The 27013-nt window shown below is 46.1% G+C and overlaps 2 protein-coding genes and 1 long non-coding RNA gene across 6 annotated transcripts in view; 1 reads left to right on the plus strand and 2 right to left on the minus strand.

Annotated features, from left to right (window-relative positions):
• Nucleotides 1–7081: 7081 nt before the first annotated feature.
• The window catches only part of LOC307208823 (uncharacterized protein), a 32162-nt gene continuing 12230 nt past the window's right edge, over nt 7082–27013 (minus strand). The window contains exons 1-4 of one of the 3 annotated variants that reach the window (XM_079963807.1): nt 12806–12860; nt 11579–11656; nt 8353–9906; nt 7082–7290 (exon numbers count right to left, since the gene is read on the minus strand). In XM_079963807.1, coding sequence (XP_079819933.1) covers nt 8563–9732 — 1170 coding nt within the window. In that variant the 5' untranslated portion in view covers nt 9733–9906; nt 11579–11656; nt 12806–12860 and the 3' untranslated portion in view covers nt 7082–7290; nt 8353–8562. Of the gene's footprint in view, nt 7291–8352; nt 9907–11578; nt 11657–12762; nt 12784–12805; nt 12861–27013 lie in introns of those variants that run through there. The other 2 variants (XM_079963809.1, XM_079963808.1) reach the window with 2 other exon arrangements.
• On the plus strand, nt 16013–25735 carry LOC307209145. Its single transcript, XR_013835341.1, has 3 exons — nt 16013–16302; nt 25064–25257; nt 25294–25735. It is a non-coding gene; the product is annotated as an uncharacterized lncRNA (long non-coding RNA).
• LOC307208822 (uncharacterized protein) lies at nt 16625–21521 on the minus strand. 2 transcript variants are annotated; one of them, XM_079963805.1, is made up of 3 exons: nt 21490–21521; nt 20262–20339; nt 16625–18653 (listed from the first exon to the last, which is right to left on the minus strand). In XM_079963805.1, the coding sequence occupies exon 3, from the start codon at nt 18473–18475 to the stop codon at nt 17306–17308; it is 1170 nt and encodes a 389-aa protein (XP_079819931.1). In that variant the 5' UTR covers nt 18476–18653; nt 20262–20339; nt 21490–21521; the 3' UTR covers nt 16625–17305. The 2 variants fall into 2 exon arrangements, with proteins under 2 accessions (XP_079819931.1, XP_079819932.1); XM_079963806.1 differs by having other exon boundaries at nt 21447–21516.

Below are 27013 nucleotides of genomic sequence, written 5' to 3' on the forward strand. Positions count from 1 at the left end.
AAGGTAAAGGGACCCCTGACCCTTAGGTCCAGTCGTGACTGACTCTGGGGTTGCAGCGCTCATCTCGCTTTCTGGCCAAGGGAGCCGGCATACAGCTTCTGGGTCATGTGGCCAGCATGACTAAGCCGCTTCTGGCGAACCAGAAACACCGTTTACCTTCCCGCTGGAGCAGTACCTATTTATCTACTTGCACTTTGACATGCTTTCGAACTGTTAGGTCAGCAGGAGCAGGGCCCAAGCAATGGGAGCTCAACCCGTCGCGGGGATTCCAACCACTGACCTTCTGATCGGCAAGCCCTAGGCTCACCACCCGCGTCCCACTAAATACCTCCTTTATTCCTGCTGCCACCAAAGATAATGTCTTAGCTGAACATTTCGTCCACCACGTAGCCAAGAATGGCAATTTACTTATAATAGCACTATATAAGGGTTTCAAGATTACTTATCCTAATACATACATGGTAACTAATAACCCACTACATTTTGTATGAATTCATTCCCAATATCAGGGACGCAGGTGGCGCTGTGGGTTAAAGCCTCAGCGCCTAGGACTTGCCGATCGAAAGGTCGGCGGTTCGAATCCCTGCGGCGGGGTGCGCTCCTGCTGCTCGGTCCCAGCGCCTGCCAACCTAGCAGTTCGAAAGCACCTCCGGGTGCAAGTAGATAAATAGGGACCGGTTACCAGCGGGAAGGTAAACGGCGTTTCCGTGTGCGGCTCTGGCTCGCCAGAGCAGCGATGTCACGCTGGCCACGTGACCCGGAAGTGTCTCCGGACAGCGCTGGCCCCTGGCCTCTTGAGTGAGATGGGCGCACAACCCCAGAGTCTGTCAAGACTGGCCCGTACGGGCAGGGGTACCTTTACCTTTACCTTATTCCCAATATCAATATATATGTCCAAACACAGTCTCCATCTATAGGCAATCCGTTCATGTGTTGCATCTTCTATCGTGTTGTCATGTTTTTATTCTTCCAGTTAGCAGTAGCAGCTGGCCTGGGGGGGGGGGAGAGTCCAGCTTTTGGAAGGAGGGGAGGGTGGGGAATTGGACCTCCTCCCAATTTCAGGGATCCCTCTCTCCAAGGCAGAATTCTGGACAGGAGGGGAAAGCCAAGGCAGCGTCTCCGGAGATTCCCCCGCCAGCGCCCAAGTGGGAGACCTCCCTTCCAATGGGCAGCGTCTCTTTCTCTCTCTGCCCCCGCTGCCAATGCTGGACGGGGCTTTCCTCCCCCAGGGAGGCTTCCCTCCCTCCCTTCCTCCCCAGGTTCCTCTGCCCCCTCCGTCCCGAGTCCCTCCTGCGCCCAGAGACCCCCTTGGCCCGGCTCACCCCTCGCCCTGCGAGCAGAATCTCCCCCGAGCGCACAGACCTCTCCATCCGGAGGAGCCTCCCAAGACGAGTGGGGAGGGGGGGAGGAGGTAAGAGACGGAAGTGGGGAGGGTGGGGTCTCTTTCCAGACATCTCTAGGCATCTCGGCTCTCTCGCTTCCGTAACCCCTTCCATGGACTCGCCACACGTGCGCAGCCAGCAGTGGGAGAGCAGCCCCTGCCTTTGTTGCACAGCTGAGGAATATTTTTGTAGAAATTTCAGCTTTTCTTAACACAGGCAAAAAGGTACTGTTGGCAGTGTTTACATAAACGATTACAAACTCTTTTTATAAATGCTGTGATTCAAGGACTGGGAAAATATAACCATTTTCCCGTGACCTGCTTCCCAGAGGGAAGACAATGTTAAAAAGCGTGGGGAGAGGACGGAGCCCTGAGACACCCCCTAAGTGAGTGCCCAGGGGTCCAAACACTCAACCCCCAACACCACTTTCTAGACACAGCCCAGGAGGAAGGAGCGGAACCACTGCATACCCCTGCCCCTAACTCCCAACCCTCCTAGACCGTCCGTGAGGATGTGTTAATATTTAAAATGTCATTTTATTGGGAATGCATTTCACAAAGCAGAGGTGGCATTGGGGAAATGAGGTGGCGCTTGTTTGGTTGTGCACGATGAGTGGAGGAGTTTGGAAATAATACTTGTGACTCAACTCTTGCAAGCCTGACAACAAAAGATTCATTTTCAATGAATTAGGTAAGGCATATGACTACGCAAAAAGCCTTTGACTGTGTCGACCATGGCAAACTATGGCAAGTTCTTAAAGAAATGGGAGTGCCTGATCACCTCATCTGTCTCCTGAGAAATCTCTATGTGGGACAAGAAGCTACAGTTAGAACTGGATATGGAACAACTGACTGGTTCAAAATTGGGAAACTGGTACGACAAGGCTGTATATTGTCTCCCTGCTTATTTAACTTATATGCAGAATTCATCATGCGAAAGGCTGGGCTGGATGAATCCCTAGCCGGAATTTAGATTGCTGGAAGAAATATCAACAACCTCAGATATGCAGATGACACAACCTTGATGGCAGAAAGTGAGGAGGAATTAAAGAACCTTTTATTGAGGGTGAAAGAGGAGAGTGCAAAATATGGTCTGAAGCTCAACATCAAAAAAAACTTAAGATCCTGGCCGCTGGTCCCATCACCTCCTGGCAAACAGAAGGGGAAGAAATGGAGGCAGTGAGAGATTTTACTTTCTTGGGCTCCATGATCGCTGCAGATGGTGACAGCAGCCACGAAATTAAAAGACGCCTGCTTCTAGGGAGAAAAGAAATGACAAACCGAGACAGCATCTTAAAAAGCAGAGACATCACCTTGCCAACAAAGGTCCGTATAGTTAAAGCTATGGTTTTCCCAGTAGTGATGCATGGAATTGAGAGCTGGACCATAAAGAAGGCTGATCGCCAGAGAATTGATGCTTTTGAATTATGGTGCTGGAGGAGACTCTTGAGAGTCCCATGGATTGCAAGAAGATCAAACCGATCCATTCTGAAGGAAATCAGCCCTGAGTGCTCACTGGAAGGACAGATCATGAAGCTGAGGCTCGAATACTTTGGCCACCTAATGTGAAGAGAAGACTCCCTGGAAAAGACCCTGATGTTGGGAAAGATGGAGGGCACAAGGAGAAGGGGACGACAGAGAACGAGATGCTTGGACAGTGTTCTTGAAGCTACTAACATGAGTTTGACCAAACTACGGGAGGCAGTGAAAGACAGGAGTGCCTGGCGTGCTCTGGTCCATGGGGTCACAAAGAATCGGACACCACTAAACGACTAAACAACAAATATTTTTATCACAAATAGCTAACAGGGTACCGTAGTCAGTGGTATTTAAAGCCACTGAGAGACCGGAGAAATCCCTGGAACATGGAAAGAAGCTTATATAACATTGATTCCAAAACAAAAAAAAATCCTTCCAGTAGCACCTTAAAGACCAACTAAGTTAGTTCTTGGTATGAGCTTTCGTGTGCATGCACACTTCTTCAGATACACTCTGAAGTGTGCATGCACACGAAAGCTCATACCAAGAACTAACTTAGTTGGTCTTTAAGGTGCTACTGGAAGGAAAATTTTTTGTTTTGACTATGGCAGACCAACACGGCTACCTATCTGTAATTGATTCCAAAACAAGACTCGGCTTTAATGCAAATAAAAAAATCATAGGCCTATCTCATTATTAAATAATGATTATAAATTATTTGCAAATATTCTAGCAAATAGGATGAAAAAAATTCTAGGTGAATATATACATCAAGATCAAGCAGGGTTTCTTCCAGGTAGGCAAATGAAAGAGAATATAAGAAATAATCTGAATGTGATAGAATACCTGGAGCTAAAAAATGAAGTGACAAAAAGCAGCAACGATGTTTATAGATGCCGAAGCTTTTGACAACGTCTCCTGGGATTTCATGAAAAAATTACTTGGAAGAAATTAATTCTGGATACAAAGGAATGCAAGCAATTTATTCAGAACCATATGCGAAATTAATTGTAAACCAGGTGATAACGAATGAATGTAAAATACAAAAAGGAACTAGGCAAGGATGCCCATTATCTTTTTTTTAAATAAATATTTATTAGCATTTCCAAAATAATACAAAATACAAAAACAAAAAATAACAAAAACAAAAAATAACAAAGATACAAAAATGCAAAACTTAAAAACAATTAAAAACACATAGAATTTCCATTACTTACTTTTCTTTTAACTTATTTCTCCGACCTCCTCACATCTCCCCTCTCTGTATTCCAATTCAAATTATTAGCTCAGCAAGTCCTCACCTAATTTAATTCACCTTAAAAAAACCAATTTTACTTTATCTAATCTTAACTCTCATCCAAACTTGTACATCAATATTTATTCTTAAAACATTTTCTAATATCAACCATAATTCCCTTCCATGAATTTCCCAATTTTCATACAAATAGTAATGCAAAAAAAAAATTATAATTATATACCCTTTAAATTCCCAATTTCTATTCCACCCATACCCCCTTCCCGGTTTCAGTCCCCAGCAAATGTCTATCAGTCTCAATATACAGTCAGCCTGGAGATCTAACATCCGAGGCTCTTAATTCTCTCTCACTTCCTCTCTGCCGGTTTTTTTGATAGTCCTTAATGTTAAACACCAAATCTTGGAGAAGCTCCAGCCCAACACGGTCCATATTTATTCCGTCCAAACCTCCATACTTAAAGGTGAAGCCTATGGGGTATTCCAAATCTTGTTTCATATTCCTTTCATGTCCGATTATCCCCACAACTCCAACCTCCACCTTAATCAAATTTGTAATCCTTAGGTCTTCAGATCTCCACACAAGGAGATCTCTCCATTTTTCACTCTCCAATTCAGACCAGACTTTCCACATCAAGTTTTTACTTTCCTTTGTTGCCATCATGTCAGGCCTCAAATTACAGCTCTCCTTTGGCATCTGCAGAGTTACGGCTCCTCCAAGGATGCCCATTATCACCGCTACAGTGGTACCTCGGGTTAAATACACTTCAGGTTACAGACTCCGCTAACCCAGAAATATTACCTCGGGTTAAGAACTTTGCTTCAGAAATCATGCAATAACGGCACAGCGGCAGCAGGAGGCCCCATTAGCTAAAGTGGTGCTTCAGGTTAAGAACAGTTTCAGGTTAAGAACAGACCTCCGGAACAAATTAAGTACTTAACCCCAGGTACCACTGTATTGTTCATTCTGGTCTTGGAAGTACTTGCAAGAAACATAAGAGCGGACAAAGAGATTAAAGAGATAAAACCTGGGGAAAAATGAATTTAAGCTGAAAGTCTTTACTGATGATTTAGTAATCACAGTAGATCCAAAAAATTCTCTCCCTAGAGTTATAGAGAAAATTCAAGAATTTAGGGAAGTGGCAGGATTCAAAGTAAATAGAAATAAAACGAAATTATTAGTTAAAAATTTAAAAGAGGTAGAGAAAAAAGATTTGGCGCAAAGCATTGAGATAGAAATCCATAAAATGGTAAAATATTTAGGGATACGGCTAACAAACAAGAAATATAAATGTGTATAAAGACAATTATGAAAAAGTATGGTCTGAGATAAAAAGAAATTTAGAAATATGAAGTAGAATGAACCTTTCCCTACTAGGAAGCATTGCAGCGATAAAAATGAATGTGTTGCTGAAAATGCTCTTTCTTTTCCAGACAGTCCCAGTGATGGTCAAGGATGACTGCCTCCAAAGATGGCAGAAGGATATTTCTAAATTTATCTCGGAGGGAGGGAGGGAGAAGGCAAAGGGTTAAACCTAACTATACTTACAGATATAAAGTAAGGAGGAGGCCCTCCCAAACCTTAAACTGTATTATGAGGCTGCATGTTTGATTTGGATTAGGGACTGGATAAAACTGGAAAAGGAGGAAGCATTAGATTTGGAAGGTCATGATAACAGATATGGATGGCATGCATACTTATAGTATGGGAAAGGGAAAGTACATAAAGGATTTTACAATCATATAATCAGGAGATCATTAATGAAGAAGAAGAAGAGTTTGGATTTGATATCCCGCCTTTCACTCCCTTTAAGGAGTCTCAAAGCGGCTAACATTCTCCTTTTCCTTCCTCCCCCACAACAAACACTCTGTGAGGTGAGTGGGGCTGAGAGACGTCAGAGAAGCGTGACTGGCCCAAGGTCACCCAGCAGCTCCATGTGGAGGAGCGGAGACGCGAACCCGGTTCAGCAGATTACGAACCACCGCTCTTAACCACTACACCACACTGGCTCTCATGAGAGTGTGGGAGAGGTATAAAGATTTAATAGAACAAAAAACGCCTTGGTGGCTATCACCAATTGAAGCTTCGTTACTCAAACCGCTTGGCAAAAAGGAAGTGGCCTACATATAGAGATTTACTGAGGGATCAAGATGGAAAATGGAAATTAAAAGATTATGAGGAAATCAAAGACCATGTTCAGAGTTGGTTGCGTTATAGACAATGATATGAGATGTACAAGGAAGATAACAAAAAAGGGTTTAGGTATACAACCTCAAGATTTCAAAAGGAGGTTATAGAAGACGAAGTGAAGCTGTTGAAGAAAGCAAATAGTATTCTGCTAGAATGGGAAACGAAAGGTGAGGAGGTCAAATCAGTTATGATTAAAAGGGCACAAGATATAGGATACAATATACAATCTGAGGACTGGGAAAAGTTGTGGGAGGTAGATTTGAAATTTAGAGACTGTTCTCTTTTGTAAGAAAATTATATGAAAATGATGTATAGATGGTATATTACACCAGTAAAAATGGCAAAAATGTATAAAACCGGGTCAAATGCATGTTGTAAATGTAAAGGAAAAGAAGGTACTTTGTATCATATATGGTGGGAATGTAGAGAAGTTAAAAAAAATTGGGAGATGATATATAATTAATTGAAAAAATGTTTAAAATGACATTTGTAAAAAACCCAGAAGCATTTTTGCTAGGGATTTTAGGAGGAGACCTGCCAGAGAAAACAAAGAACTTATTTATGTATGCTACAACAGCGGCAAAAGTCTTGTTAGCACAAAGATGGAAGAATGAGGAAATCCCAACAAAAGAACAATGGGAAGAAAAACTGATGAGCTGTGCGGAATTTGCCAAGCTGACATATCAACTGCGTGACAAGGACAATTGTAATTTCAAGGAAGAATGGGAACTATTTACAAACTATTTAAAAAGACAACAAAAGGATTTGGACTCCTTGGCAGGTGTTGAATAAACATCCACAAATTCATTAGTAGAACATATGATAGATAATGTACAATGATATGTACAATTTTATAACATGCAGAGAATAATATGTATAAACAAATCAGAGAGGGGAGCTGAGGGAAGTCTCTGGAAGCGGGGAGAGGGAGGGAGTGGGGAAAATGTAGTTATATTGATTTATAAACGTGATTAAAAGTGATTAATTCTATTTACCGTATTTTTCGCTCTATAACACGCATCTGACCATAACACGCACGTAGTTTTTAAGAGGAGAAAAACAAGAAAAAAATATTCTGAACGAAACAGTGGGTGCATGATTTTTATGGTTCATGCTGTGGCCACAGACATGTGATCTGATGGTGAGTTTGGGGTAGCCCAATGCAAAAATCCTGAGGATCCATGTGGATCCGTGCTTTGTAACCACGTTTTAAGTGGGGAGGGAAGGAAAAGCACTCAAGGGACAAGGAGCACGCATGGAGGAGCTTTTCGGCGAGCTGAGCGGGGAGGAGGGAGGGAAAGAGCACTGTTGCTTTAAAGGTATACTTAAGGTACTTGCCCTGTGCCTGGGTTTTTTCCATTTAACAGTTTGCAGCCTTTTCCTTCCGCTCCTTGTTTTGAGGCAGAATAGATTTGAGCAAGTGAGGAGGACTTGGATTGCAGGGGATTCACCATTAGCTGTGTAAAAGCGCTCCTCCTTGTAGCCTGAGTGATAAGCAGCCACCAGCAGCAATAGAATGGAGCACAAAAAGTGGTTAGGGGCACTAGGACCCAGACAATGCTCGAATCTATCCTGCCTGAAAACAAACTGCTCCCTCCCAGCGGGGGGGGGGGGGGATTTGCGAAGTTTTCCCCTCTCCCTCATCCCCAGCCTTTTTTTTTTTAACCTCCTGGTTTTCACTGCGTGGCTCAGAGCTCGAGGTTGGTTTTATTTTGCTGCTGGTTGCTTAAATTTTATCTTTCCTGCCGTCCCTCTGCAGCTTCATTGCTCTGTTTAGAGAGCGCACGGACCTTTGCTAGCGTCTGTCCCTCCTCCCATGTAAGCAGCTGCTGCCCGCTTTGCTGCCATGGCTCTCCTTCCCTCCCTCCTCCCCGGCTCCAGGTCGCTTTAAAGCAAGCAAAGCGAGAGCCTCGTAGAGTGTGTAAGCGGCTCCCGCTTTGCTTGACTGATGGCAGCCATGGCTCCGATCCGTGCATTCGCTCCTTAACACGCACAGGCATTTTCCCTTACTTTCTAGGAGCAAAAAAGTGCGTGTTTTGGAGCGAAAACTACGGTATTTTTTTAAAAGCCACTGAGAGATCCAGCAGAACCAGGAAACAGCTTTTACCCCTATCCCTAGCTCGCCAGAAATAATCAACCAGCACCACCAGGGTGGTCTCAGTCCAATGGCAGGGCCTGAAACCCAACTGGGACAAATGCAGTCTAAATGGTCCATATCCTGCAGATATGCCTGGATTTATTCTGCAACCAAACATACATTTAAATAGTTTTTCCCATGTGAGTTTGCTGATGTCTTCTAAGCGTTCCACTTCTAGTGAAGCTTCCCCCACAATCCATGCATTTAAAAGGTTTCTCCCTTGTGTGAATTTGTAGATGTACATTAAGACTTGAACTATGAATGAAGCATTTTCCACACTCAAAACATTTATATGGTTTATTTCCTGTATGAGTATATTGATGCATTTTCAGCGATTCTCTATGGCGGAAGCATGTTCCACACTCCATGCATTTAAATGGTTTTTCGCCTGTGTGAGTTCGTAGATGTATGGAAAGTTTTGCCCTTTCACGGAACGTCTTTCCACACTCTGTGCATTTAAATGGTTTTTCCCCTGTGTGAGTTAGTTTATGTCTTCTAAGCGTTCCACTCTCTCTGAAGCTCTTTCCACACTCTATGCATTTAAATGGTTTCTGCCCTGTGTGAGTTCGCTGATGGTTTTTAAGGTGTCCGCTTTGACTGAAGCTCTTTCCGCACTCCATACATCTGTATGGTTTCTCACCAGTGTGAGTGCGATGATGTGCATTAAGGTGCTTACTCAAAAAGAAGCTCTTTCCACACTCCATACATTTAAATGGTTTCTCCCGTGTGTGAGTTCTCTGGTGTCTTCTAAGCGTTCCACTCTCTCTGAAGCTCTTTCCACACTCAATGCATTTAAATGGTTTCTGCCCTCTGTGAGTTCGCTGATGTGTTTTAAGCTGTCCACTCTGAGAGAAGCTCTTTCCACACTCCATACATTTAAATGGTTTCTCCCCAGTGTGAGTGCGATGATGTGCATTAAGGTGATTACTCAAAAGGAAGCTCTTTCCACACTCCATACATTTAAATGGTTTCTGCCCTGTGTGAGTTCGCTGATGGTTTTTAAGGTGTCCGCTTTGACTGAAGCTCTTTCCACACTCCATACATTTAAATGGTTTCTCCCCAGTGTGAGTGCGATGATGTGCATTAAGGTAATTACTCAAAAGGAAGCTCTTTCCACACTCCATACATTTAAATGGTTTCTCCCCTGTGTGAGTCCTTTGATGGATTCTTAGCTTTCCGCTATCACTGAAGCTCTTTCCACACTCAATGCATTTAAACGGTTTCTCCTCTGTGTGAGTTCCTTGATGTTGTGTAGGAGTTCCACTCCTACTGACGTCCTTTCCACAATCCATACCTTTAAATGGTGTCTCCACTATTTCAGTTCCTTGATATGAACTAAGTGTGTTCACTGACTCAATCACATTGTATGTTCCACAAATTTAAAGGATTTTTTCGTGATTCCTAATGAAAGTACAGATTGCTATGTCTTCTCTATTGCTTGCATTGGCATAGGGGGAAAGGAAATCCTGTAGAAGAGAAGAAGAGTTTGGATTTGATATTCTGCTTTATCACTACCCGAAGGAGTCTCAAAGCGGCTAACATTCTCCTTTCCCTTCCTCCCCCACAACAAACAGTCTGTGAGGTGAGTGGGGCTGAGAGACTTCAGAGGAGTGTGACTAGCTCAAGGTCACCCAGCAGCTGCATGTGGAGGAGCGGGGAATCGCACCCAGTTCACCAGATTACGAATCTACCGCTCTTAACCACACCTGCTCTCCAAAGAAGAAACTAAAGAATATAACACACATCAAGTGCCTTTGGTACCTTCTCTTATTTTAAGAAGAAGAAGAAGAAGAAGAAGAAGAAGAAGAAGGAGAAGAAGAAGAAGAAGAAGAAGAGTTTGGATTTGATATCCCGCCTTTCACTCCCTTTAAGGAGTCTCAAAGCGGCTAACATTCTCCTTTCCCTTCCTCCCCCACAACAAACACTCTGTGAGGTGAGTGGGGCTGAGAGACTTCAAAGAAGTGTGACTGGCCCAAGGTCACCCAGCAGCTGCATGTGGAGGAGCGGAGACGCGATCCCGGTTCCCCAGATTAGCAGACTACCGCTCTTAACCACTACACCACACTGGCTCTCTTTAACATCTCATACACTCTTCCTTCTTCTATGTGCCAATTTTTAAGGAAATGAAATAATGTCAGAGAATAGCATTGCATCAACTTTTGATAATAAATTATTGTTAATAATGCAGCATGATCTAAGATATGGTGCTTCTCTAAAACTGGCAATTTAAATAAAGAGGTTCCTCACAGGAAGGGGAGCTGCTCTCCCTCCATGAACATGCCCTTTATTTCTCAGGTTCAGAATTCCTAATGACTTTTTTGTCCTAATCCCTTAAATGTTTGGTTGCAAGTCTCTTTGGGTAAGATAAAGTGACTAACAAATTCAATTAATCATAATAATGGACTACAACAGACATGTTCATCCGGTCGAGCGCGATCGACCAATAGATCATGTGAGTGATCCTGGTCGATCATGGGATTACTGGGATAGGCGTCAGTTGTGCAGCTCCCTTTGATGGGGAGGAGAGAGAAAGGGCTGGCTTTGGGGGAGAGAGAGCTGCTTAAGGGGGAGGGGGGCTGGCTTGGGAGTGTGGAGAGATGACTGGCTCTTCAGAGAGAGAGGTTTTGCCTCCCTTTAATTCCCCCCAACTGAAACTCCCCCCTCCTGCATCCAGTTAGCCACCTCCTTCCACCCACGCACCCCACTCCTCATTCCCCCAGTGACAATGGGTAGAGCACTGCCAGTTTTTTATACTGGGAGTAGATCGCAGTCTGTTGGGAGTTGGACATGACTGAACTACAGGAACCCCTGAATTTCAGTAGCAATCTTCCCGATCCCTTAAATCCCAAAGACATGAGAATAAAGATAGTGGTTAATACTGGAAATCTGGTGGAATAGAGAGGAGGAGTGGGACGTAGTTATCACTGCGTAAGGTAAAAAAAAAGATATCTCTGCCTACAACCTTCATAGCAATGGGCAGGGAAGGGTGGACTGGAGGCAATGTCTCTCCACAGAAACATGGGTAAATGGGTGAAATTGCAGAAGACAAGCCAAAATCGGGTCATCCTCTCCATCCAGCAGGGCTTTTGATATATTTTTACATAGTGAAATGTCTCACTGCATACTGTAAGAGCTTACCTCTCAATTTCCCCTTCACGTTTCTGTATTTTTCTTTTTCTAGCAAAATGTGCTTAGACTTGTGAGTCAGAGTCTCTCCTGTGTGGAACAAGTAAAAGAGAAGTGCTGTTTATGTCATATGTGACTGTCAACGTCTTCAGAAACATTCATCTTTTGAAGCAAAAAGAACAAAGTTCCTGGTGGCCCATTGGAGGCTAATAAGCCGCAGCATCAGCTCACGAAATGTTACGGACAAATTTACAGCATTGCTATAAACGATAATCCCACCCACTGCCTTTCTCTCACACACAGTGTTTGTGGAATTCTGCACTCTCACACACCTCACCTGTAATACTGGCAATCCTTGGCCTGCATATGCACATGAATGTGTGTAAAGCCTCCAGTCACAAGCATTGTCTATCCTAATAATGGACCCTTTGTCCTTTTAAGCACCCCAGACTGTGAAGGTGCACACATTCACTGTCTTTGGGTGCTGGTGGATTGCGTCTCAGCTTGAAACTCCCTTTGACATATAGAAAGGTATAGAAAGCTGTCGATATATCTATTATATACAAATCCTGAAAGAATTTCCATAGCACCTCCAGCCATGTTTTTTTTGAGTAGTGGACCACATTATCACCTCAATTAACCATACAGTGAAACAAAGGCTTAGAACTGAAACCCTGGGAGAGGCAGACGGGTTTCTTCTGGCCCTTCGTGGAAGAGGATTCCAGATGCAAAGACCCGCTCTGGACGCCCTCTCTCCTTCCTCTCAGGAACTTCCTGCCCTTTCCTCTCCAGCTGGACGAAAGGCCCGCCTGGGTGTAACGCAGCAGCAGCAGCAGCAGCAGCAGAGTCCCGCTTCTGGAGCCCCCAGCAGCAGCTGGCCTGGGGGTGGGGGAAGGAGGGGAGGGTGGGGAATTGGACCCCCCCTTCCCAATTTCAGGGACCCCTCTCCCCAAGGCAGGTTTCTGGGCAGGAGGGGAAAGCCAAGGCAGCGTCTCCGGAGATTCCCCCGCCAGCGCCCAAGTGGGAGACCTCCCTTCCGACGGGCAGCGTCTCTTTCTCTCTCTGCCCCCGCTGCCAATGCTGGACGGGGCTCTCCTCCCCCAGGGAGGCTTCCCTCCCTCCCTCCCTCCCTCCCCAGGTTCCCCCTCCGTCCCCGGGTCCCTCCTGCGCCCAGAGACCCCCTTGGCCCGGCTCACCCCTCGCCCGGCGCGCAGAATCTCCCCCGAGCGCAGCACCGACCTCTCCATCCGGAGGAGCCTCCCAGGACCAGCGGGGAGGGGGGGAGGAGGTAAGAGACGGAAGTGGGGAGGGAGGAGGGGTCTCTTCCCAGGCCTCTCTAGGCATCTCGGCTCTCTCGCTTCCGTAACCCCTTCCATGCCCTCTCCTTCTGTCCAGCCAAGAGAGGCGCGCCTCGCCACACGCGCGCAGCCAGCAGCGCCCCAAGGAAGGGATTCCTGCCAGGGGGAAACGGGGGACGCGTCCCGAGGGGCGCTTGTTGGGGGGCCTGGGTTGAAAGCCATTCTCATAGGGACGGCCTTGGTGGCCATCTCTATTCCATTCCCGGGTGCAGGGCAGCTGAGCACAGATTGGCCAGCCAGATTGTTATAATGATAAGGATGATTTTATTGTTTATATGCTGCCCACCTCAATGGGTTTCCCCAGCCACTCTGGACAGCTGCAAAAAAAGAAGCAAAAACTTCCCTAACTGGTTTGCCAATGGGTGCCAATGAACTTCTTTTAGGACTGGTGTTATATGGTCCCTGAGGCCGCTCCCAGTCACCAGTGTAGCAGGACCCCCCCCCCACCCCAATCATCCAGTTTGTACAAACTTCACACACACTCACACTCACACACTACATACACCACACTTCTGTTATAAATTCATAGAAAAATCAACCATACATGGGATTTGCACTGTTCCATTTTTATTTTACTCCATGAAGTAAGGACTACAAAATGGGGAAGGTTTGATACAGGGCAGCCATAATCCTTTGAGCATCCCAGCACATCCACAGGAGCCCTGCCCAGTTGCTATGCCAACCCTGATGGTCCCAGACAGAAGACAATCAAGATCACAAAGAACTTGCATATGGGAGTGGATTCAGCATGGACTGAAACAAAGGACAATGATCAGATCTTCCCTCTGGGGGCAGGAAACTGCAAACTCCCCTTTGTCTCCTGGAAGTTCCTGGAAGTGACTCATGGGGGGGGCAAAGGAGGAACCAGCCAGGTGACAAGACACTCAGGTTACCACCAACTCCTCCCTCAACCCCTCCTTTCTGTAATGTATGCATGATGTTTCTGGGGGTGGGCTTGACCTAGAGGAGGGGAATTTCAAAAGTTTTTATAAGGTCTTGCACACCATTTTTTCTGTGTCTTTCCTCTCACCTGCAAGTGAGGGGAGCACCCTGTTGCAACAGTCAATAAAGGCCAAGCCTACAGGCTGCTGATTTGCTTCAATTTACTCTGGTTGGTGTCTTTACTTTTTTTCCAAGGGAGCCCTCGGATTTTTCCGGTAACACCAGTCTAGTTGCCACATTCTGGATTAGTTGCAGTTTCCGTGTCCCCTTCAAAGGTAGCCCCACGTAGAGCCCATTGCAGTAGTCCAAGGATAACCAGAGCATGCATCACTCTGGCAAGGCAGTTTGCAGGCTGGTAGGGTCTCAGCCGACATACCACGATAAAATAAATGATTAAGTTATTTTTATTATTAAACCTTTAGAAGACATCTGAAGGCAGCCCTGCATAGGGATGCTTTTTAAGCTTTAATGTTTCATTATGTATTCATAAGAGGCTGGGTTGAAATAAATTGTTCTTGTTGTCCTTGTTACACCTTTTAAGGAGAAAAAGAAACGTGTGTGATTCTCCAAAGGAGATGGTGCAATGCAGACCCTGCAGTTGTGGGTTCCTTACTTGGCAACTGGAGTGCGTGTATCCAGGTCCCTGCTAATGGGTCCCAGAAGAGGTGCTTTTTGGGGGGGCGGGTGGAGAAGTCCATTTGTCCTTTTCTTCCCCCTCCTCCCTCTCACCACCACCTTCCCACATGCAGCATCTTATTTTTGTCCTCCCTTGCCACCTACCTCCCTTGCTCACTTTTCCAATTCCCCTTATTGCAATTTATAGAGGCGGGCAGAATGTCCACTGTCACCCCTCCTCTCCTTTCCAACGCTCCCCCTCCCCACTCCCAGGGGCTCCTTTTGTCCAATTGCCCAGGAAACATCTGATTTAGGGGGAACACTTCAGGTTTGTTTTGGAACACGGGGGCCCATAGAGCTACGAGTGGGAGAGCAGCCCCTGCCTTTGTTGCACAGCGGAGGAATATTTTTGTAGAAATTTCAGCTTTTCTTAACACAGGCAAAAAGGTACTGTTGGCAGTGTTTACATAAACGATTACAAACTCTTTTTATAAATGCTGCGATTCAAGGACTGGGAAAATATAACCATTTTCCCGTGACCTGCTTCCCAGAGTGAAGACAATGTTAAAAAGCGTGGGGAGAGGATGGAGCCCTGAGACACCCCCTAAGTGAGTGCCCAGAGGTCCAAACACTCAACCCCCAACACCACTTTCTGGACATGTCCCAGGACTAAGGAGCGGAACCACTGCATAACCCTGCCCCTAACTCCCAACCCCCCTAGACCGTCCGTGAGGATGTGTCAGTATTTACAATGTCATATCATTGGGAATGTATTTCACAAAGCAGAGGTGGCATTGGGGAAATGAGGTGGCGCTTGTTTGGTTAATTCACTTTGCTCTTTCTTGACTGCCGAGAGGGAGAGGTGAGAGGTGTGGGGACTTTGTGCCCATGATGACTGGAGGAGTTTGGAAATAATACTCGTGGTTCAACTGTTGCCAACCTGACCAGTAAAGCTTTATTCTCAACAAATTGGGTAAGGTATATATTTTTATCACAAATAGGTAACCGAATACCGTGGTCAACGGCATTAAGAACCACGGAGAGATCCTGCAGAACCAGGAAACAGCTTTTACCTTTTTGCCCGCCAGACATAATCAACCAGCACCAATCATTCCAAATCTGTTTTCCCCTTCAAAGGGACTCCAGGAAGTTCCCAGAGGTGACAATTGCTGAGCTGATTGTTGGCCAAGGAAAGCCTAATCCCATCCCCAAACTTGCCAAGGGGCCAGACATGCAAAGGAAGTTCTATTGTACTTTGGGCGGTGGGACTTCAGAGGTGTTTGCCTGTGCTCATCTTATACCTGGGTCTTGCCCTGACATGTCTGCTTATGCTAATCTTGTACCAAGGACTTGTCTGGACATGTTTGCCAAGGTTGAACTAGTGTAACCTCTGTCTACCCCTCCCCTTTGGTGACATGTCAGTGATGTAGCAATGATGCTGTACGAACTGTATTCTGGGATATGGTGGGGAAATTCTAAAAGTCTTTGTCACCCCATCTTCAGAGTTCAAAATACCTCTTTGAACTGTTACGGCTAAAATCTGGGTGCGGGGCTACACTGCCACCCAGCTCGTCGGACTAAGTGTCCGCGGGTCCCTGCGGAAGAAAATGAGCTCAGCCGGACAGGAGCAAAATGCGGAGATCCAAGGTTTATTGCGCAACAGGTTCAAGACGAGATTGAACAGCGAGAAAGGGGTGACATGAACTTTTGAAACTCCCTCCATGTCCCAGAATACAGCGCAAAATACATCCCAATTACATCATGAATACATTAAGGAAAGGTTGGGTTACACAGATTACATCATGAATACATTAAGGAGAGGTTGGGTTACACCGGATTAACATAAGGAGGAGGGAGGGGGGAATATGCAGAGCTGGAGATATGCGCAGATAAGCGCTTCCTGAGTGTATGCATAGTCTGTCACCTGGCATTGCCCAGAGGAAAGGTTTGGCAGAGTGATTTGACAGGATTAGGGTCTTGACACCTTACTTGAGGAATTAGAGAGGACAGGGCAGGGGTGATGGAATCCTAGAGAAATTGAGCAAATATATTGTAGTGAAGAAGACATGCCCCCCCCTTCCGTAACAGAACCTATTGCACAATAAATTTTGATCTACAGCCATTTACTCCAGTTGGTGGCTGGACTCCTTCCCTTTATTCCGCAGGGACCCGTGGGCTCTGCCCGACGAGCTGGGTGACTTAGCAGCCTCACACCTAGACAGCGGCAAAAGTCTTGTTAGCACAAAGATGGAAGAATGAGGAAATCCCAACGAAAGAACAATGGGAAGAAAAACTGATGAGATGTGCGGAATTTTTCCAAGCTGACATATCAACTGCGTGACAAGGACAATCGTAATTTCAAGGAAGAATGGGAACTATTTACAAACTATTTAAAAAGACAACAAAAGGATTTGGACTCCTTGGCAGGTGTTGAATAAACATCCACAAATTCATTAGTAGAACATATGATAGATAATGTACAATGATATGTACAATTTTATAACATGCAGAGAATGTATAAACAAATCAGAGAGGGGAGCTGAGGGAAGTCTCTGGAAGGAGGGAGAGGGAGGGAGTTACATTGATTTATAAACGTGATTAAAAGTGATTAATTTTATTTATTTTTTAAAAAGCCCCTGAGAGATCCAGCAGAACCAGGAAACAGCTTTTACCTCTGTCCCTTGCCCACCAGAGATAATCAACCAGCACCACCAGGGCGGTCTCAGTCCAATGGCAGGGCCTGAAACCCAACTGGGACAAATGCAGTCTAAATGGTCCACATCCTGCAGATATCCCTGGATTTATTCTGCAACCAAACATACATTTAAATAGTTTTTCCCATGTGAGTTTGCTGATGTCTTCTAAGCATTGTACTACTGGTGAAGCTTTTCCCACAATCCATGCATTTAAAAGGTTTCTCCCCTGTATGAGTTTGTAGATGTACATTAAGGCTTCCACTCTGAATGAAGCATTTTCCACACTCAAAACATTTATATGGTTTCTCTCCTGTATGAGTACATTGATGCATTTTCAGCGATTCGCTATGACGGAAGCATGTTCCACACTCCATGCATTTAAATGGTTTTTCGCCTGTGTGAGTTCGTAGATGTATGGAAAGTTTTGCCCTTTCACGGAACGTCTTTCCACACTCTGTGCATTTAAATGGTTTTTCCCCTGTGTGAGTTAGTTTATGTCTTCTAAGCGTTCCACTGTCTCTGAAGCTCTTTCCACACTCTATGCATTTAAATGGTTTCTGCCCTGTGTGAGTTCGCTGATGGTTTTTAAGGTGTCCGCTTTGACTGAAGCTCTTTCCACACTCCATGCATTTAAAAGGTCTTGCCCCTGTGTGAGTTCGCTGGTGTATTCTAAGGGTTTCACTCTGACTGAAGCTCTTTCCGCACTCCATACATCTGTATGGTTTCTCCCCAGTGTGAGTGCGATGATGTGCATTAAGGTGCTTACTAAAAAGGAAGCTCTTTCCACACTCCATACATTTAAATGGTTTCTCACCAGTGTGAGTGCGATGATGTGCATTAAGGTGCTTACTCAAAAGGAAGCTCTTTCCACACTCCATACATTTAAATGGTTTCTCACCAGTGTGAGTGCGATGATGTGCATTAAGGTGCTTACTCAAAAGGAAGCTCTTTCCGCACTCCATACATTTAAATGGTTTCTCACCCCTGTGAGTTTGCACATGTATGCAGAGGCATCCACTTTTTTTGAAGCATATTCTACACTCAAAACATTGATATGATTTCTCTCCTGTATGAGTACGTTGATGCATTTTCAGCGAATCTGTACGACCAAAGCATTTTCCACACTCCATACATTTAAATGGTTTCTCCCCTGTATGAGTTCTCTGGTGTCTTCTAAGCGTTCCACTTTCTGTGAAGCTCTTTCCACACTCAATGCATTTAAACGGTTTCTCCTCTGTGTGAGTTCCTTGATGTTGTGTAGGAGTTCCACTCCTACTGACGTCCTTTCCACAATCCATACCTTTAAATGGTGTCTCCACTATTTCAGTTCCTTGATGTGAACTAAGTGTGTTCACTGACAGAATCACATTGTATGTTCCACAAATTTAAATGATTTTTGCGTGATTCCTAATGAAAGTACAGATTGCTCTGTCTGTCTTCTCTATTGCTTGCATTGGCGTAGGGGGAAAGGAAATCCTGTAGAAGAGAAGAAGAGTTTGGATTTGATATCCCGCTTTATCACTACCCTAAGGAGTCTAGCTCAAGGTCACCCAGCAGCTGCATGTGGAGGAGCGGGGAATCGAACTAGTTCACCAGATTAAGAATCTACCGCTCTTAACCACACTGGCTCTCCAAAGAAGAAACAAAAGAATATAACACACATCAGGTGCCTTTGGTACCTTCTCTTATTTTAACATCTCATACACTCTTCCTTCTTCTATGTGCCAATTGTTTAGGAAATGAAATAATGTCAGATAATAGCATTGCATCAACTTTTAATAATAATCAATTATTGTTAATGTGCAAGTAGATAAATAGGGACCGCTTACTGGCGGGAAGGTAAACGGCGTTTCCGTGTGCAGCTCTGGCTCGCCAGAGCAGCGATGTCACGCTGGCCACGTGACCCGGAAGTGTCTTCGGACAGCGCTGGCCCCTGGCCTCTTGAGTGAGATGGGCGCACAACCCCAGAGTCTGTCAAGACTGGCCCGTACGGGCAGGGGTACCTTTACCTTTACCTTATTGTTAATAATGCAGCATGATCTAAGATACAGTGCTTCTCTAAAACTGGCAATTTAAATAAAGAGGTTCCTCACAGGAAAGTGAGCTGATCTCCCTCCATGAACATGCCCTTTATTTCTCAGGTTCAGAATTCCTAATGACTTTTTTGTCCTAATCCCTTAAATATTTGGTTGCAAGTCTCTCTGGGTTGCCCTGGTAAACTAAAGTGACTAACAAATTCAATTAATCATAATAATGGACTACAACAGACATGTTCATCCGGTCGAGCGCGATCGACCAATAGATCATGTGAGTGATCCTGGTCAATCATGGGATTACTGGGATAGGCGTCAGTTGTGCAGCTCCCTTTGATGGGGAGGAGAGAGAAAGGGCTGGCTTGGGGGGGGGGAGAGCTGCTTAAGGGGGAGGGGGGCTGGCTTGGGAGTGTGGAGAGATGACTGGCTCTTCAGAGAGAGAGGTTTTGCCTCCCTTTAATCCCCCCCAACTGAAACTCCCCCCTCCTGCATCCAGTTAGCCACCTCCTTCCACCCACGCACCCACCCCACTCCTCATTCCCCCAGTGACAATGGGTAGAGCACTGCCAGTTTTTTATACTGGGAGTAGATCGCAGTCTGTTGGGAGTTGGACATGACTGAACTACAGGAACCCCTGAATTTCAGTAGCAATCTTCCCGATCCCTTAAATCCCAAAGACATGAGAATAAAGATAGTGGTTAATACTGGAAATCTGGTGGAATAGAGAGGAGGAGTGGGACGTAGTTATCACTGCGTAAGGTAAAAAAAAGATATCTCTGCCTACAACCTTCATAGCAATGGGCAGGGAAGGGTGGACTGGAGGCAATGTCTCTCCACAGAAACATGGGTAAATGGGTGAAATTGCAGAAGACAAGCCAAAATTGGGTCATCTTCTCGATCCAGCAGGGCTTTTTATGTGTTTTAACATAGTGAGTCTGACCAAACTGCAGGAGGCAGTGGAAGACAGGACCCAGGGGGTCACAAAGACTAAACGACTAAACAACAACAACAAACGTAGTGAAATGTCTCACTGCATACTCAAAGGGCTTACCTCTCAATTTCCCCTTCACATTTCTGTGTTTTTCTTTTTCTAGCAAGATGTGCTTAGACTTGTGAGTCAGAGTCTCTCCTGTGTGGAACAAGTAAAAGAGAAGTGCTGTTTATGTCATATGTGACTGTCAACGTCTTCAGAAACACTCATATTCTGATGCAAAAACAACAAAGTTCCTGGTGGCCCATTGGAGGCTAATAAACCACAGCATCAGGCCACGAAATGTTATGGACAAAACTACAGCATTGCTATAAACGATAACCCCACCCACTGCCTTTCTCTCACACACAGTGTTTGTGGAATTCTGCACTCTCACACACCTCACCTGTAATACTGGCAATCCTTGGCCTGCATATGCACATGAATGTGTGTAAAGCCTCCAGTCACAAGCATTGTCTATCCTAATAATGGACCCTTTGTCCTTTTAAGCACCCCAGACTGTGAAGGTGCACACATTCACTGTCTTTGGGTGCTGGTGGATTCTGTCTCAGCTTGAAACTCCCTTTGACATATAGAAAGGTATAGAAAGGCTGTCCATATATCTATTATATACAAATCCTGAAAGAATTTCCATAGCACCTCCAGCCATGTTTTTTTTGAGTAGTGGACCACATTATCACCTCAATTAACCATACAGTGGAACTAAGGCTTAGAACTGAAACCCTGGGAGAGGCAGACGGGTTTCTTCTGGCCCTTCGTGGAAGAGGATTCCAGATGCAAAGACCCGCTCTGGACGCCCTCTCTCCTTCCTCTCAGGAACTTCCTGCCCTTTCCTCTCCAGCTGGACGAAAGGCCCGCCTGGGTGTAACGCAGCAGCAGCAGCAGCAGCAGCAGAGTCCCGCTTCTGGAGCCCCCAGCAGCAGCTGGCCTGGGGGTGGGGGAAGGAGGGGAGGGTGGGGAATTGGACCCCCCCTTCCCAATTTCAGGGACCCCTCTCCCCAAGGCAGGTTTCTGGGCAGGAGGGGAAAGCCAAGGCAGCGTCTCCGGAGATTCCCCCGCCAGCGCCCAAGTGGGAGACCTCCCTTCCGACGGGCAGCGTCTCTTTCTCTCTCTGCCCCCGCTGCCAATGCTGGACGGGGCTCTCCTCCCCCAGGGAGGCTTCCCTCCCTCCCTCCCTCCCTCCCCAGGTTCCCCCTCCGTCCCCGGGTCCCTCCTGCGCCCAGAGACCCCCTTGGCCCGGCTCACCCCTCGCCCGGCGCGCAGAATCTCCCCCGAGCGCAGCACCGACCTCTCCATCCGGAGGAGCCTCCCAGGACCAGCGGGGAGGGGGGGAGGAGGTAAGAGACGGAAGTGGGGAGGGAGGAGGGGTCTCTTCCCAGGCCTCTCTAGGCATCTCGGCTCTCTCGCTTCCGTAACCCCTTCCATGCCCTCTCCTTCTGTCCAGCCAAGAGAGGCGCGCCTCGCCACACGCGCGCAGCCAGCAGCGCCCCAAGGAAGGGATTCCTGCCAGGGGGAAACGGGGGACGCGTCCCGAGGGGCGCTTGTTGGGGGGCCTGGGTTGAAAGCCATTCTCATAGGGACGGCCTTGGTGGCCATCTCTATTCCATTCCCGGGTGCAGGGCAGCTGAGCACAGATTGGCCAGCCAGATTGTTATAATGATAAGGATGATTTTATTGTTTATATGCTGCCCACCTCAATGGGTTTCCCCAGCCACTCTGGACAGCTGCAAAAAAAGAAGCAAAAACTTCCCTAACTGGTTTGCCAATGGGTGCCAATGAACTTCTTTTAGGACTGGTGTTATATGGTCCCTGAGGCCGCTCCCAGTCACCAGTGTAGCAGGACCCCCCACCCCAATCATTCTGTTTGTACAAACTTCACACACACTCACACTCACACACTACATACGCCACACTTCTGTTATAAATTCATAGAAAAATCAACCATACATGGGATTTGCACTGTTCCATTTTTATTTTAAGGGACGCAGGTGGCGCTGTGGGTTAAAGCCTCAGCGCCTAGGGCTTGCCGATCGAAAGGTCGGCGGTTCGAATCCCTGCGGCGGGGTGCGCTCCCGCTGCTCGGTCCCAGCGCCTGCCAACCTAGCAGTTCGAAAGCACCTCCGGGTGCAAGTAGATAAATAGGGACCGCTTACCAGCGGGAAGGTAAACGGCGTTTCCGTGTGCGGCTCTGGCTCTGGCCAGAGCAGCGATGTCACGCTGGCCACGTGACCCGGAAGTGTCTCCGGACAGCGCTGGCCCCTGGCCTCTTAAGTGAGATGGGCGCACAACCCCAGAGTCTGTCAAGACTGGCCCGTACGGGCAGGGGTACCTTTACCTTTTATTTTTATTTTACTCCATATGGCAAGGACTATCAAAGGGGGTGGCTTGGTTCTGGTCAGCCATAATCCCTTCACCATCTCAGCACATTCACAGGAGCCCTGCCCAGTTGTTATGCCAACCCTGATGATCCCAGACAGAAGACAATCAAGATCACAAAGAACTTGCATATGGGAGTGGATTCAGCATGGACTGAAACAAAGGACAATGATCAGATCTTCCCTCTGGGGGCAGGAAACTGCAAACTCCCCTTTGTCTCCTCGAAGTGACTCATGGGGGGGGGGGCAAAGGAGGAACCAGCCAGGTGACAAGACACTCAGGCTACCACCAACTCCTCCCTCAACCCCTCCTTTCTGTAATGTATGCATGATGTTACCACCACAACTCCTCCCTCAACCCCTCCTTTCTGTAATGTATGCATGATGTTACCACCACAACTCCTCCCTCAACCCCTCCTTTCTGTAATGTATGCATGATGTTTCTGGGGGTGGGCTTGACCTAGAGGAGGGGAATTTCAAAAGTTTTTATAAGACCTTGCACACCATTTTTTCTGTGTCTTTCCTCTCACCTGCAAGTGAGGGGAGCACCCTGTTGCAACAGTCAATAAAGGCCAAGCCTACAGGCTGCTGATTTGCTTCAATTTACTCTGGTTGGTGTCTTTACTTTTTGTCCAAGGGAGCCCTCGGATTTTTCCGGTAACACCAGTCTAGTTGCCGCATTCTGGATTAGTTGCAGTTTCCGTGTCCCCTTCAAAGGTAGCCCCACGTAGAGCCCATTGCAGTAGTCCAAGGATAACCAGAGCATGCATCACTCTGGCAAGGCAGTTTGCAGGCAGGTAGGGTCTCAGCCGACATACCACGATAAAATAAATGATTAAGTTATTTTTATTATTAAACCTTTAGAAGACATCTGAAGGCAGCCCTGCACAGGGATGCTTTTTAAGCTTTAATGTTTCATTATGTATTCATAAGAGGCTGGGTTGAAATAAATTGTTCTTGTTGTCCTTGTTACACCTTTTAAGGAGAAAAAGAAACGTGTGTGATTCTCCAAAGGAGATGGTGCAATGCAGACCCTGCAGTTGTGGGTTCCTTACTTGGCAACTGGACTGCGTGTATCCAGGTCCCTAATGGGTCCCAGAAGAGGTGCTTTTTGGGGGGGCGGGTGGAGAAGTCCATTTGTCCTTTTCTTCCCCCTCCTCCCTCTCACCACCACCTTCCCACATGCAGCATCTTATTTTTGTCCTCCCTTGCCACCTACCTCCCTTGCTCACTTTTCCAATTCCCCTTATTGCAATTTATAGAGGCGGGCAGAATGTCCACTGTCACCCCTCCTCTCTTTTCCAACGCTCCCCCTCCCCACTCCCAGGGGCTCCTTTTGTCCAATTGCCCAGGACACATCTGATTTAGGGGGAACACTTCAGGTTTGTTTTGGGACACGGGGGCCCATAGAGCTACGAGTGGGAGAGCAGCCCCTGCCTTTGTTGCACAGCGGAGGAATATTTTTGTAGAAATTTCAGCTTTTCTTAACACAGGCAAAAAGGTACTGTTGGCAGTGTTTACATAAACGGTTACAAACTCTTTTTATAAATGCTGCGATTCAAGGACTGGGAAAATATAACCATTTTCCCGTGACCTGCTTCCCAGGAAATAATTGGAAATAATACTCGTGGTTCAACTGTTGCCAACCTGACCAGTAAAGCTTTATTCTCAACAAATTGGGTAAGGTATATATTTTTATCACAAATAGGTAACCGAATACCGTGGTCAACGGCATTAAGAACCACGGAGAGATCCTGCAGAACCAGGAAACAGCTTTTACCTTTTTGCCCGCCAGACATAATCAACCAGCACCAATCATTCCAAATCTGTTTTCCCCTTCAAAGGGACTCCGGGAAGTTCCCAGAGGTGACAATTGCTGAGCTGATTGTTGGCCAAGGAAAGCCTAATCCCATCCCCAAACTTGCCAAGGGGCCAGACATGCAAAGGAAGTTCTATTGTACTTTGGGCGGTGGGACTTCAGAGGTGTTTGCCTGTGCTCATCTTATACCTGGGTCTTGCCCTGCCATGTCTGCTTATGCTAATCTTGTACCAAGGACTTGTCTGGACATGTTTGCCAAGGTTGAACTAGTGTAACCTCTGTCTACCCCTCCCCTTTGGTGACATGTCAGTGATGTAGCAATGATGCTGTACGAACTGTATTCTGGGATATGGTGGGAAAGTTCTAAAAGTCTTTGTCACCCCATCCTCAGAGTTCAAAATACCTCTTTGAACTGTTACGGCTAAAATCTGGGTGCGGGGCTACACTGCCACCCAGCTCGTCGGACTAAGTGTCCGCGGGTCCCTGCTGAAGAAAATGAGCTCAGCCGGACAGGAGCAAAATGCGGAGATCCAAGGTTTATTGCGCAACAGGTTCTAGACGAGATTGAACAGCGAGAAAGGGGTGACATGAACTTTTGAAACTCCCTCCATGTCCCAGAATACAGCGCAAAATACATCCCAATTACATCATGAATACATTAAGGAAAGGTTGGGTTACACAGATTACATCATGAATACATTAAGGAGAGGTTGGGTTACACCGGATTAACATAAGGAGGAGGGAGGGGGGAATATGCAGAGCTGGAGATATGCGCAGATAAGCGCTTCCTGAGTGTATGCATAGTCTGTCACCTGGCATTGCCCGGAGGAAAGGTTTGGCAGAGTGATTTGACAGGATTAGGGTCTTGACACCTTACTTGAGGAATTAGAGAGGACAGGGCAGGGGTGATGGAATCCTAGAGAAATTGAGCAAATATATTGTAGTGAAGAAGACATGCCCCCCCCTTCCGTAACAGAACCTATTGCACAATAAATTTTGATCTACAGCCATTTGCTCCAGTTGGTGGCTGGACTCCTTCCCTTTATTCCGCAGGGACCCGTGGGCTCTGCCCGACGAGCTGGGTGACTGAGCAGCCTCACACCTAGACAGCGGCAAAAGTCTTGTTAGCACAAAGATGGAAGAATGAGGAAATCCCAACGAAAGAACAATGGGAAGAAAAACTGATGAGATGTGCGGAATTTTTCCAAGCTGACATATCAACTGCGTGACAAGGACAATCGTAATTTCAAGGAAGAATGGGAACTATTTACAAACTATTTAAAAAGACAACAAAAGGATTTGGACTCCTTGGCAGGTGTTGAATAAACATCCACAAATTCATTAGTAGAACATATGATAGATAATGTACAATGATATGTACAATTTTATAACATGCAGAGAATGTATAAACAAATCAGAGAGGGGAGCTGAGGGAAGTCTCTGGAAGGAGGGAGAGGGAGGGAGTTACATTGATTTATAAACGTGATTAAAAGTGATTAATTTTATTTATTTTTTAAAAAGCCACTGAGAGATCCAGCAGAACCAGGAAACAGCTTTTACCTCTGTCCCTTGCCCACCAGAGATAATCAACCAGCACCACCAGGGCGGTCTCAGTCCAATGGCAGGGCCTGAAACCCAACTGGGACAAATGCAGTCTAAATGGTCCACATCCTGCAGATATGCCTGGATTTATTCTGCAACCAAACATACATTTAAATAGTTTTTCCCATGTGAGTTTGCTGATGTCTTCTAAGCATTGTACTACTGGTGAAGCTTTTCCCACAATCCATGCATTTAAAAGGTTTCTCCCCTGTATGAGTTTGTAGATGTACATTAAGGCTTCCACTCTGAATGAAGCATTTTCCACACTCAAAACATTTATATGGTTTCTCTCCTGTATGAGTACATTGATGCATTTTCAGCGATTCTCTATGACGGAAGCATGTTCCACACTCCATGCATTTAAATGGTTTTTCGCCTGTGTGAGTTCGTAGATGTATGGAAAGTTTTGCCCTTTCACGGAACGTCTTTCCACACTCTGTGCATTTAAATGGTTTTTCCCCTGTGTGAGTTAGTTTATGTCTTCTAAGCGTTCCACTCTCTCTGAAGCTCTTTCCACACTCTATGCATTTAAATGGTTTCTGCCCTGTGTGAGTTCGCTGATGGTTTTTAAGGTGTCCGCTTTGACTGAAGCTCTTTCCACACTCCATGCATTTAAAAGGTCTTGCCCCTGTGTGAGTTCGCTGGTGTATTCTAAGGGTTTCACTCTGACTGAAGCTCTTTCCGCACTCCATACATCTGTATGGTTTCTCACCAGTGTGAGTGCGATGATGTGCATTAAGGTGCTTACTAAAAAGGAAGCTCTTTCCACACTCCATACATTTAAATGGTTTCTCACCAGTGTGAGTGCGATGATGTGCATTAAGGTGCTTACTCAAAAGGAAACTCTTTCCGCACTCCATACATTTAAATGGTTTCTCACCCCTGTGAGTTTGCACATGTATACAGAGGCATCCACTTTTTTTGAAGCATATTCTACACTCAAAACATTTATATGATTTCTCTCCTGTATGAGTACGTTGATGCATTTTCAGCGAATCTGTACGACCAAAGCATTT

The sequence above is a fragment of the Podarcis cretensis genome, assembly GCF_951804945.1.
Source record: "Podarcis cretensis genome assembly, chromosome: 2".
Taxonomy (NCBI): domain Eukaryota; kingdom Metazoa; phylum Chordata; class Lepidosauria; order Squamata; family Lacertidae; genus Podarcis; species Podarcis cretensis.